General features: G+C 39.5%; 1 protein-coding gene across 8 annotated transcripts in view; it reads left to right on the top strand.

The window, feature by feature from the left end:
* SEC16A (SEC16 homolog A, endoplasmic reticulum export factor) overlaps window positions 1-11,643 on the top strand; it is a 29,201-nt gene extending 17,558 nt beyond the window's left edge. For 6 of the 8 annotated variants that reach the window (XM_035341410.1, XM_035341417.1, XM_035341418.1 and 3 more), the window contains 17 exons: window positions 262-367; window positions 845-985; window positions 1,101-1,214; window positions 1,778-1,982; window positions 2,187-2,435; window positions 3,078-3,166; window positions 3,840-3,887; window positions 4,075-4,233; window positions 4,778-4,855; window positions 5,029-5,085; window positions 5,783-5,894; window positions 6,210-6,347; window positions 7,064-7,164; window positions 7,584-7,658; window positions 8,410-8,469; window positions 9,382-9,456; window positions 9,996-11,643. In XM_035341410.1, the coding sequence (XP_035197301.1) occupies window positions 262-367; window positions 845-985; window positions 1,101-1,214; window positions 1,778-1,982; window positions 2,187-2,435; window positions 3,078-3,166; window positions 3,840-3,887; window positions 4,075-4,233; window positions 4,778-4,855; window positions 5,029-5,085; window positions 5,783-5,894; window positions 6,210-6,347; window positions 7,064-7,164; window positions 7,584-7,658; window positions 8,410-8,469; window positions 9,382-9,456; window positions 9,996-10,064 (1,876 nt within the window). In that variant the 3' untranslated portion in view covers window positions 10,065-11,643. The remainder of the gene's footprint in view (window positions 1-261; window positions 368-844; window positions 986-1,100; window positions 1,215-1,777; window positions 1,983-2,186; window positions 2,436-3,077; window positions 3,167-3,839; window positions 3,888-4,074; window positions 4,234-4,777; window positions 4,856-5,028; window positions 5,086-5,782; window positions 5,895-6,209; window positions 6,348-7,063; window positions 7,165-7,583; window positions 7,659-8,409; window positions 8,470-9,381; window positions 9,457-9,995) is intronic. The other 2 variants (XM_035341416.1, XM_035341415.1) reach the window with 2 other exon arrangements.
* Window positions 11,644-12,035: the final 392 nt, after the last annotated feature.

Below are 12,035 nucleotides of genomic sequence, written 5' to 3' on the forward strand. Positions count from 1 at the left end.
TTTCAATATCCCTTTTTGATGCAAAACATAAAAACTTAATAGTTGACAATATTGAGTTGCAGTGCTCCCCTCATGATACAGCTACAGCTGTTTTAGAGATAACTGTCTGATGCCTTGTCCTTGTTTGAGGAGTTGAAGTTACTCATGCTGTGTTTTTAATAGCTACCTTTCTGGCTTTATTTCTAATGGACAGATCTGTATTTATTGATTATGTTTGATCTGAATGTCAAGTAGTATTTTTCTTCTCCTATTCCCCAATAGCTTGCCATTTTTTAAGTTTGCCACCAATGAAGCCATTCAAAGAACAGAAGCCTATGAATACGCACAGTCACTAGGAACTCAGCCTGGCTGCTTGCCCAATTTCCAGGTGAAGAGATATTTCATATATTTTGGCAGCTTTTATGTGAGGTGTTCATCTCTCATATGTGCTTTATTCACCATAGAAGATATTTTATCTATGGTAGCTGGAAATATTTATGGGTAGCATAGAGTAAGATAGCTTTTTCCCTGTTCTGTCACTTAATCCGTCTTTTTTTGCATTTTTCATCTGTGCATTCTGAACTTGGGAATTTTAAATTCTGTTGTTGTTATAACTCTATATTGCAAATGAAAAATCTAGCAGGATGTGTTGAGGCTACCTGTAGACAAATAATTACTTCTATTGGATACAGTTAGTGGAAGAGGAGTATTGAATGCTTTTTTTCAGACTTTTTTTTTACCTGTTTAGTGTAAACATAATAATGGAATATATGAATATTTGGCTGAAATTACAAATTACCTTTCATCTGGTGCTCCCAAGAATGTTCTGGTTGCTTGATTTATTTCACCTGCTTGCATTCCATAGGTTTTCAAATTCATCTATGCTTGCCGACTTGCTGAAATGGGACTTGCTGCTCAGGCCTTCCATTATTGTGAAGTGATTTCCAGAACTGTCCTCAAAGATCCGCACTACTACTCACCTGTACTTATTGGCCAGCTAATCCAGGTAACGTACGGAAGAATTAAGTATTGGTAGCTTCATGCTGTAGGTGGTAAGCTGTGGCGAAAGTTGCCTCTTGGTTGCTGATTAACTGAAATTTTACAATGATTTCTTTCTCTAGATGTCATCGCAACTGCGCCTGTTTGATCCACAGATAAAAGAGAAACCAGAACAGGAATCTCTTGTTGAACCTTCCTGGTTGGTAAGGCTTCGCCACGTGGATGGACAGATCAAGGTAAAGAATGTACTTTCCAACATGAACTATGCCTTTTTAAGGATTAGTGTAAATCCAGTTCTCGAGTGGTTTTATTCGTGTTGCGAATTACAGAAATGTATGAAGTGATTACCCCATGATATATCCATGAATTGTGATACCTGTATTTTATGACAAGCTAAGTGGATTTACCACACTTTAGTGCCTTAAGATAAGGTTCTGAGTAGTTTAAAGGGTAGTGTATGTTACATAACAGATTCTTCTTAGTACTGTAATGCGAGGAGAATCACAAGGCTCATTAAGGAACTAATGCAGCAACTCCTGTTGTAAGCAGATGATCTGCTTGCCAGTAAAAAGGGGGGAGGGAGAAAAAGCAAAAATGCTGTGTGAATTTGTATAGCTAAATTGTAACAGAATGGAAGGGCAGAAATATTTATTGAAGGAGATCCCTTAGGAATACGAAAGCTGACCTAACAGTTCAATAAAACAGCAACAACCCCTAAGATTTAATTTTCTATATATTTCCTTAGTTATGAACTTAACATCTGGTAGAGTTAATATCTTTTTTTTTTTTTTTTGTGCAGGAGGGTGCAATAGCTTATAACACAGACAGATCCACCCCACAACAGTATCCGTGTAGCACACCAAGCTCTGAATTAGACCATACCAGTCAATATGATGGAGGAGGAGTTGGCCATGACATGGGTCCAGGCACTGAAAATGCATTGTTAGCATCCTTATTACCCAATACATCTCAACAGATGCAAAGTGTGCAGCTGATGCCTTCAGGTTAGTGTCTCATATCCTTCTTGATGACATTTTGTATGTTTCTTCATGACAAAGAGAGAAAGTAAACGTTTTGGGTTTCTAGTATAAGAAATCATTTAAGAGGGTGGTAGAAACAGTGAAATTTAATTTCTGCATTATTTCATCTTACTCGCAGGATGAAAGGTTCTGTTTAGTTACAGCTCTTAACTTTATTTTGTGCCTTAGCACCTCAGGCTATACTTGATGGGTCAGCTGCTGTGATTCCTCCTGGTGACCAGGAAGCTGTCCGAAGTGTCCCCTTCTACCCAGTGGCTTCTCAGCCTGTTGGTCCAGGCCCAGGCTTTGCACCTCCAGGATTTTCAAATCAGTATGGAGCTGAGCCATCACCGCTGTATTTAGGCTCAACACTACCACCAGGAGGGCCGCCGCAAGAAACTGAATCACGGGAAGAAGAGCAGACAAACCTGGAAACAGGTCTGGAATCTTAGGGGAATTAAGTATTTAAGGGTTAATACAAAACATCTCAAAATTCAAAAATAGTAAGACAAGTCTTGGGTAATTAAGTTTAATAAGACAGTGTAAAGTTACATAAACATCTGTGGAAAGCTTTAGTGTTCGCTTAGTAGTGGCTTCGTTTAAAAGAGAGGTCAGAATCAGCAAGTTATGATTTAGACATAAACCAGGCAATTTTCTGTACCATGGAATTGGTGAATGCACTGCAATTGGCACTTGCTCTGTCTTGAAGCTCTGTGATTGGAGCATCAGGGATTTCTGTCTCTGGGCATTAGCTCCTAGCACCCTGTTAATTTTTAATCCTGTGACAGCAGAACGTGACACGAGTGAAGGCAAGGATAGATGCGTTGACAGTTGTGTTAGAGATGTGAAGAACCCTGTATTGCCTCCATTCTGATGGTTGCATTGCTCACCCTGCTCTAACCTATATCTACAACAAACAATACCTGTGCAGGAGAAACAAAAAACACAGCAACTGCATTTCATGTTCTGTAAAAGATCAGGTTCTTAATAGCACAAAACTCAGAACTAGTGAAAAACTTTAAGAGCATTTAAGTTGTGTGTTTTTTTCCCCACTAACATTGTCTAATTTTGCTTTTTAAGGAATGCAGAGAATTCCTCCAGAGTCTCCTTCACGAAACTCTTTCCCCGAACAGAGAGAGGAGGATTTCTATAACAGAATGGCTAGCATGGTATCTTTATTTTATACATCTCTTCAGCACATGTCAGCTGTGTTGCATGTCTTTGCAATCCCAAAGCGTATTGGGGGTCTGTTTGCTCTTCATCTAGATTTGAAGCTGAAGTTTTCTTCCCCATTCTCCTTCTCTTCATTGGAATAAATAATGAACTAAATATTGCTGGAGTTGGTATTTCTGTGGAAGTTATTTTAGTCTCTTGTTTGAAGGAATTAAAATATAAACATTTTTAACAGGGATACATATGGAAAATGATAAAGGATAGGGAGAATTCTTAACTATGCTAACAAAAGAAATGATGGTTAGTGTTTTTAGTGTCAGAATTGCTATGTGAATGTTAGAAGAACAACTGGCCTAATAGAGGGGGAGGGTGGAATTGCAGCAACTGCTGTCTGGTGCAGCATTTTTATATCTTTCCCCCTGTGGGCTGATTGGTCTGCACAGCAGTGACCTGATTTAACTTCATATTGGATTAGTTATATGACCATGTAATTACTTGGCCAGACATCAACTCTTCTTTTTTTGTCCATCCTACATGTCAGAGGACATAGAATTACACAAATAACCAGCTTGAATGTCTTGAATGATACAGGAATTTGTAATAGCGAATGTTCTGTCGGATATTTAGCTGCTTGCTTATTAAGCATGTCCTGGCTTTATATCTAACCAGGCACCAGGACGAAGATCCAGATCTGCATCTCAGTCTTCAGCATATATGGTATGCCATGAGCAGGCTGCTTCTTCCACTAAGTCTTTGTTGTTATTTACATTTGCTTTGTACTGGTGTTTTTGTATTTCTTCCTATTGCTAACTTTTCAAAGGAAGAATTTGCTTAGCAAGATGAAGTGTAATCAGTTCACTCCAACAGTGACAGCTTTGTGCTTTCCCACGTGTTTGTGATACAGGGCTATGGGCGGAGGTCACGGACAACTTCAGAGTCTTCTGCTCATTCTGTGGGACGAGAAAGATCCAACTCTGCAGCAAAACAGCCTTCTCCTTCTCCACCTGTTCCTGCAGGGAAAGAGAATAAAAAAGAAGTAAAAAAAGAGACAGCATCTAGAAAGGTAAACTTGATAAGTGAGGTAGTCGTAGGTAGAGGAGATTTGTGGGATATGTGGTAACATTGTCTTGGCTTTTACAACATCTAGGCATTTTATACACCCCTATCGAAGTTTGTGCTACCGCTAGCTGCCCCTACATGCACTGAAGCATTGCTCCTCCAGCCGCTTGTTTTCCCTGGGGATGAATTCCGAGCAATTTCCCTTTACATTAAAAACAAACACACCTCCTCTTTTATCCAACTCCCATCCACCACAGTGGGTTTACCCCTACTTGTTTGTTTATTTTCCTCTCCTTACACCACTTCCCCTGTTTTCTCAGGCTGGCATTGATAAGGACTAGTTTTCATTTGTGGCATTAGCTCTGAATTCTTTCATCCGTCTGTCAGAAAGATACCATTTAGTTTGGCTGAGGGCATCTTTCCTGGTGTTTTTTTTATATTACAGTTGAAGTCTCTAACAGAAAACTAATTATTGCATGAAATTCTTTTGATTTGCCTGTAAAGACAGTGTGGAGAAAATGAAGTAAATAGATGTATTTATGTTTTAGACCGGTGCAAACTGGTTTCGCTGGCTGATGGGGAAAGGAAAGAATGAAGCTCACCTTCCAGATGACAAAAACAAATCAGTAAGTCCACTAAATCACAAAAACATTTGTACATCTTAATTGGTTCAAAGAGGCTTCCTGTATAAGGGATGAACCTTGTTTTTAACGAGTAAGCAAATGTGTATAAAATTTAAAAATTGTGTTTATTCTACCTTTGTTTGAACTGCTAATTTTTGACTCTGGTTTCCTTTTAGATTGTTTGGGATGAACAGAAACAGCGCTGGGTTAATTTGGATGAACCAGAAGAAGAGGTAAAAAACTGAGGACCTTTTACTTCTTCAAACCAAAATCTATACTCGTTACAGTTTTTTTGTAATTACAAATCATTACATTTTTACTGACTTTTACTGAATTTGGATTAAAATGCGCAACATTCTGAAGTTAAGCAACAAGTTACATATTTGTACGGTCCACATATTTATGAAACCATTTATATCTTCACATACTGGTGTAGATCCAGTTGTTGTGACTGAGTTTACAAAGGAATTTATTCTAAACTTCAGCGAATCTCTTGTTACAAGTTGATACCACCTGGAAAATAGCTTTTTAATTGATTTGCTGAAAACAGACTAGGGGAGTGAGTGTGAGGGAGAGGGTAAAGAAGAGTCCTTAGTTCTGAAAATGTAATGCATTGTAAGTAAGGAAAATCACCCACCCTGTCCATCCTTACTGTTCAAGAGCTATTGCTAAACATAAGCAAATGATGAGAGCCATAGCTGTAAATGCTTCATTTTAGAGTGAGTGTAGAAGGGCTGTAGAAATATCTTGAGTTTAGATAAGGAGTTATCATGTGGACTGAGATAAGGAATATGGACCCACACTGCAAGATGCGTGTCAGTATACTCAACGTTGTGTGTTCTCTAATAGGTAAGGAAAAGTCATACAGATGCTTGCCTTTTAATACTCTTAGTCAATGATGTGTCTTTTTCTTTTTTGTTCTCCTGGCAGAGTAAACCTCCACCACCGCCTCCAACAGGATTTCCCAAAGTTCCCCAGACTGCTCCGTCTGGGCCTGGAGGCCCACCTAGTGCCCCTGTCAACATGTTCTCCAGAAGAGCAGGTAACAGATATGGAAGACTTCATATTTTCTCTTGCATAAAATATGAAGACAAAACTCTTGGCTTTTCTGGGGGTGTCTGGGAACAGTTGGCATCTCAGTGATGTCATGGAACTGTGGCTATTGCTGGCTTTATGCCTGACTTCTGCATTGTGATTGCTGTCACAATGATGTTGTGACTTGGATATTATTGTTTGGATCCCTGCAGCATTATTTTCTGATTCTGAAAGGCAGTTTAACCAGCAGACTGTTGAAAATAGACATGGAGATGAATAACACCAGACTGATATCTTTTATTTCTGGATTTCTCTATTTTAGCAGGAAGCAGAGCTCGTTATGTCGATGTTCTGAATCCAGGTGGAACCAAGTCGAGCAGTGCTGTTCCTGCACCAGCAGACCTATTTGCCCCACTGGCACCGATGCCAGTTCCTGCAAATGTCTTTGTTCCAAACTCAGGTGTGTTGTGTGTGGTCAAACTTGTAAGGAGGTTATATGGTTACCTTAAAATCACTTTTGCCAGTGTACATATTATGGAGCCTTTAGTGAACATTTCACAGCATTCAATCTCACTAACTCCAACCCCTTTTAAAGAGGAATCAGTCTGGGAACTGCAGTAAAATAAATTAATAAAGCCCAGCTCTGCACTCTGCAAACAAAGGAGATTGTTTTTTGCTTGTTTTGATTGGGTTTATTTTGTCTTTTGATTTTTGGGGGTTGATTTTTTTAAAATTGATACAGAGCACGTACGCCATCATAATAGCAAAATTTGAATGATATAGTATTCCTGTGTTGCTAAATACCCAGTGTTCACTTCTGGCACCTGTTTCTAGTTCCAGTATCCCTATTTGAGGAAAGAAAGGGGGAGATCGTACCAGCATACTTGCTTACAATGGTTTTTTCTGCTTTCACTACATGCTGCGTTGCACCAAATTGATCTGTATAAACTGTTTATCTGTATAAACTGTATGCATCTCCTGCTTGCAAACTTGTAACAATACTGAGACATCTGTAGCTACTCATACTGCACTCTTTAAATTGCCTTTTTTTTTTTTTTTTTTCCCTGGGAGAAGACTGGTATTGTACAAATTCAGTCCTGCTTATGACCCTGCTTCTTACTCTGAAGTCAACCCCCCTGATCTGGTGTGTCTGACTAAATCCCATTTCCTTCGTAGTTCCAGGGGAACCCCAGCCGATGGAAGGGAGTGGTGCAGCAGAGCACACACCAGCTGCAAACCAAACCAACACAGAACCTGCTGCAGCTGCTGATCCAGAGGTATGTTAAAAAGGATGTCTTCTATACGTTGTTCAAACTTCTCATAAAAATAACTTAAGATTCTCAACAGTAGCGTCATAGCTGCAGAATGTACAAAGCTTATTGTTGTTTTACACAAACATAATCCCTATGTTTTTGTTCATAAACTTGAGAATGGAAATACAAGTGAAAATGGAAGTAGGAAGCCCATGAAGGGTTCTGTTTCCCTGCTTGGTGCGACTGCACATATTAAGTGTGCAGTACGTTAGGAAATGGACCAAGAACATAAGAAGTAGCCATACGCAGCATGTTTTTTTCTGGCTTCATGTATTACAATGTTGTTTTGCTTCAATGGGATTAATATAGCAGAAAGGTGAAATAATTACTGTAACTCATTACAATGTTAAGATGAAAAAAAAGAGTGCTTTGTTTTTCTTTAGTATTTAAACCCTACAATCCTTCCACCTGGATCTGGGCTTCCTGTTTCCAACCCTGATGGCTTCCAATCAGGAGAGGTAAGACTTAAGACTTGGTTCAAAGTGGTTAGCTAATGGCTCGTGCAGCGTATTTTAACCATTATTTTGTAGTGTTCTTAACACGGGCCATCTGAATGGCAAGTAACTGATTCAAGATGCAGTTGGATAGGATGCTAGGTAATCTCAGCTGGTCCTGCTTTTCCCACCAAAGGCGGGACTAGATGATCTTTCAAGGTCTCTTCCAACCTGGGTTGTTCTATAATTCTATGACGGATGCAGTTGCTCGTGACCAGGCAAGATGGTGTCATATGACTGCCTCCAAAATTGTACAGAAGAGACCTCTGAGTCCGTATGAGAAGTTCAGAGTCCTATTTTCTGTGGTGTGATCTGCTTGCTCGATATACGTAAACTCAGAAAAGCCTTTTCAGAGTAAAATGTCGGTAGTACTGTAAGGATCTCTTCTTGCCTCTGTGCATGCATATAATTTCACTAATATTAAATGTGAGACACAAAGAGGAGAATAGATTGCTGTGTGCCAGGCAGAGTAACATTACCTTTATTCCTACTAAATGTTTTCTGTATCTATATAATTTTGTGCTTTAAGAAGTCCTTTTGATTTAAACTAACTTCTGGCTTTACATATTTTTTTTTTAACTTGAAGTTGGTTTAACCTTTGGCAGAGTGAGACTTTTATAATTAAATAAAACAACTGAAAGCTTGGGGCAGTGACATGCATGACGACTTTTTTATTTGTGTTTTTTTGTATTTGTGTGTTCTTGCTGTTTTGTAGCTTTCGCGCTCTAGTTCAATGAGTTCATTATCACGTGAAGTAAGCCAGCATTTTAATCAGGTACATGTGGCTGGCCATTCTCATTTACGTTAACGTGTTTACTTTTCCACTCTTTATTTTGCATTTGCTCAAATACTAATGCTACTTTTAGTCATTTTCCCCTCTTCTCATTTCACAGAAATAACATTCAAAGTGACTAATGATGCAGTGTTCCTTTTAACACTCAAACAGGGTCTTCAGACTTCTGTGTTTATGAGAATGCATGTAATCCAGGCATGCTTTTTGTTTATCTTCATGTTCCTAAGAGATTCACTTAGTAATTTTGATTAGCTCTTTCCTGGGTTACCAAACCGGTCAATTGATGTAAAAACAAAACAAAAAAAACTCCAAAGAAAGAAAAATCAACCTACCACTTCCCCAAATGACCCATGCAAACTAAACCTTGTCATTCTGCTGCTGCCAGCCTCAAGTTGGTAACAATACCATTGCCTGTTTCATCTGCAAAAGCCCCTGTAGGAATTAAAGGAATGCTTCATCTCTGCTGTTCTGGGAGTACTCTGGGGTCACTGTAAAGGAGTGACACAAGCTCTTTCTGATACTTCTTAGTAAAGCAAAACTTGACATAGAATGTTTATTTTGGGGCAAGTCCTGAGGTCTACTAACAAAAACAGAAGGTACTAATGCAGTGAGGTTGCACCAACGTCTTGTTTTGGTTTTGCATGCCTTGGATTCTCAGAGCTATTTACAGTTTATGCATGTGACATCGTTTTGCCAATTCCTACATTAAGCAAATAATATTAAAGAAATGGATGCAAGCTGTACCAGCACTTTTTGCAGTTGTTATAATATGCTGCTCTGTCCATGTTGTTGGCATTATTATTGTGAATATTTTCCCTGTATGACTAAGCAAACCAAGTCTGAGAGGCAGCGAAGCTCTGCAGTTCCGTAACTTTAGTATGATCTGCTTTCTAGCCTGCCGCTGTACCACCTTCGGGGGGACCCTCAGCAGGAACAGTACAGTTCTACAATCCTTCTCAATTTGCACAAGTGAGTAAAGGCCTCGTTGTTACTTTGAACTGAACTATTGAACAAAATGATAGAGACTCGTTAGCCCTGAGAGTTCAAACAAGTAATTAAATGTTGCTTGAGTAAATCAGTCATGCTGAACCGTCTTGTTTTAAGTGAGCTGAGTCCACGTCTACCTTTAATAAGTAACTTGGTGTGGCCTTAAATATCAGTACAAATTCTGTCTCTTTTTTCCTCCCAGTTATTTTTGCCATGTAGTTGTGTTCCTTCCCCCACTCCCATTCCCAGGTGATCCTTGTGGAGAGATAATCCAGTCTGTCACGGAGTTTCCTTCTGCGATTTCTCTGCTTTTGTAGCACTTAAGAATTTTTGCAAGATAAAACAGTGGAATGAGCAGCTGCCCATTGTGGAATGTCTGACGTGCACTCGGACCAGTCTAGCTCCTTTAAGCTAACAGTGCTGGGATCAAAACTTTACTGCCAACTTCTTGTATTTTGTCTCCAGTATGACACTTCTACAGAACTTTTTTTTTTTTGTTTATTCCTGTTATTCTTTTCCAGTCTCCTGCAGTCACTGGAAGTTCAAGGCCAGGAAGAATTGGACAGAGGAAGTATCCAACGCTGAAGTAGAATACAGTGGCTCTGCTTGGAATTCTCATTTGTGTTCTGAATATATGAAGAACTATTCAATCTTATGGCACATGGTATCAGAACTAGCTGCAGTTAACAGGACAGTAATTTAATGATGGGTGATTTTTTTTCATGGGTCTCCCTACTTGCACCTCATTTACATAAATCATTACCAAACATGAAATATATGTAACTCTTCCTTTTAAAGAACTGGCTAGAAATAGCTTTGCTGTGATAAAGAATAGACACGAGGGAGGAAATAGTTGCTGTCTGTTACAAAAATTATTCATAAATTGCATAGGCAATTTATTCCTTAAAATAATTTTAAACCTACTAGTGTGACTTTAAGGCATAGTTTCAGGGATTCCTTAATTTCTGAAGGATGCTCCCCTCCCATTGTGGGGGAAAAACATGTCCACATTGTAACATAACACTCTGTGGCCTTAAGAGGACCATGCACAATTGTAATGCTTATAAAACAGGACTTGGTTTGGTTTGTCAGTGTATGAAATTCAAGATGTTCATCTGGGAAATGCCTCATGCTAGTTTGTTTTTTGAAGGGGGGAGGGGGCCACAGCTCATCCAAATAAATTGACCCATATCGAATGAAAACTGTGACTGTAATCTAATACTAATTTGATTTGGATCTTATCTAGTATGTATGTAGTTTGTGGTTTAGACTACTTGTAAAGCAAATTGTATAGTCTGAAAGAAGCTCTCTGTATAATAGCCGATGCTGTACTATTTGATGAGTGAGTGTTCTTTTAAGTGCAATACGGTTACTTGCTTTCTCTCAAACTGCTGGCACTGTGTAATTAAGGTGGTAACAGCTTGAAAGTTGTCTTTTCCTCTTGAGTGCCAGAATCAGCGTAATACTGTTCTTGAATTTCCATTACTAAAATAACCAAGGTCTTAAATAGCTAACAGCTGAATTTCAAGCATACTAAATGTAGATGGATTAGACCTCTACCCGTGGACGTTAAAATAGGATTAATATAGGAAATCTTGAAAACCATGATATGCAATGTTCATATTGACTGAAGAATCTGAATCATCTGCAAAGAGGGAAATAAACTTTAAATATTTATTAAATTGTTAGGCCATATTTTATTTAGAATTTGCCACCATACTCTTTGATTTTACTTGAATTTCTGCTCATGAGTAGAAATGATGTGAATGTGAAATTGCCGGTGTTGGTCCCTGATAGTTTTTATTTTCCTGAGTACTGCCACCTTTCTGAGATCTTGATAGCCTTACGTTTATTCTAAAAGGGGTTATGCGTAGCCGAAGCAAAATGCTGTTTGGGGGAATCGGAAACCTTGGCATAGTGGTCCGTACTCAATTCCAGGCATGGTGAGCAGCAGCGCGGGTTACTCTTCTGTGACTGAAACCTAGTCAGACACTTGGCTTCCTCTGGTCCAGCCAGGCCGCTGATTATTTTCTCCTTTCAGTAGAGACTGCCAAACATCTTAATTCAAGAAGGCTTCCTCTGAGCTGGGAGCGGCTATCTTTCCTAAGTGTAAGATTTGACACTGTAAATTCTTAAATAAAATATTTTGCGCTCTGGAGCACTTTCACATTTTACTACTTCTTGTGGTTATTGCTGTGGCAAGTCGAGTGAAGGTCCATCCCTCTCCTGAGTCTTTGGAAATGGCTAAAAGCCCTGCTTAAAGCGACTTGGAGGACGCTGGGTGTTGAGCACTGGAAGTAGTTTGCGCTTTATAAACGTTAAAATGTTAAAAAATCGAAGCCGTAGACTAATAGAGGCTTTTAATTTTTATTTTTAAGTGAAAAATGCTTTGTGGTAAAGCTGACTTGAACGATTGCTTAACGGAAAGCACCCGGGGCGCCTCTCCTTGCGGCCGCCTCAGGGCCGGGGCCTGTCGGGGCGCTCCTCCGGCCGCCAAGGGGCGCTCACGGAGCCGCCGCCGTTGCTCCGGCCGGGCCGCGGGGCCTTGCCGGGGCGGAGCT

This window comes from Oxyura jamaicensis, chromosome 17 (genome assembly GCF_011077185.1).
Source record: "Oxyura jamaicensis isolate SHBP4307 breed ruddy duck chromosome 17, BPBGC_Ojam_1.0, whole genome shotgun sequence".
Taxonomy (NCBI): domain Eukaryota; kingdom Metazoa; phylum Chordata; class Aves; order Anseriformes; family Anatidae; genus Oxyura; species Oxyura jamaicensis.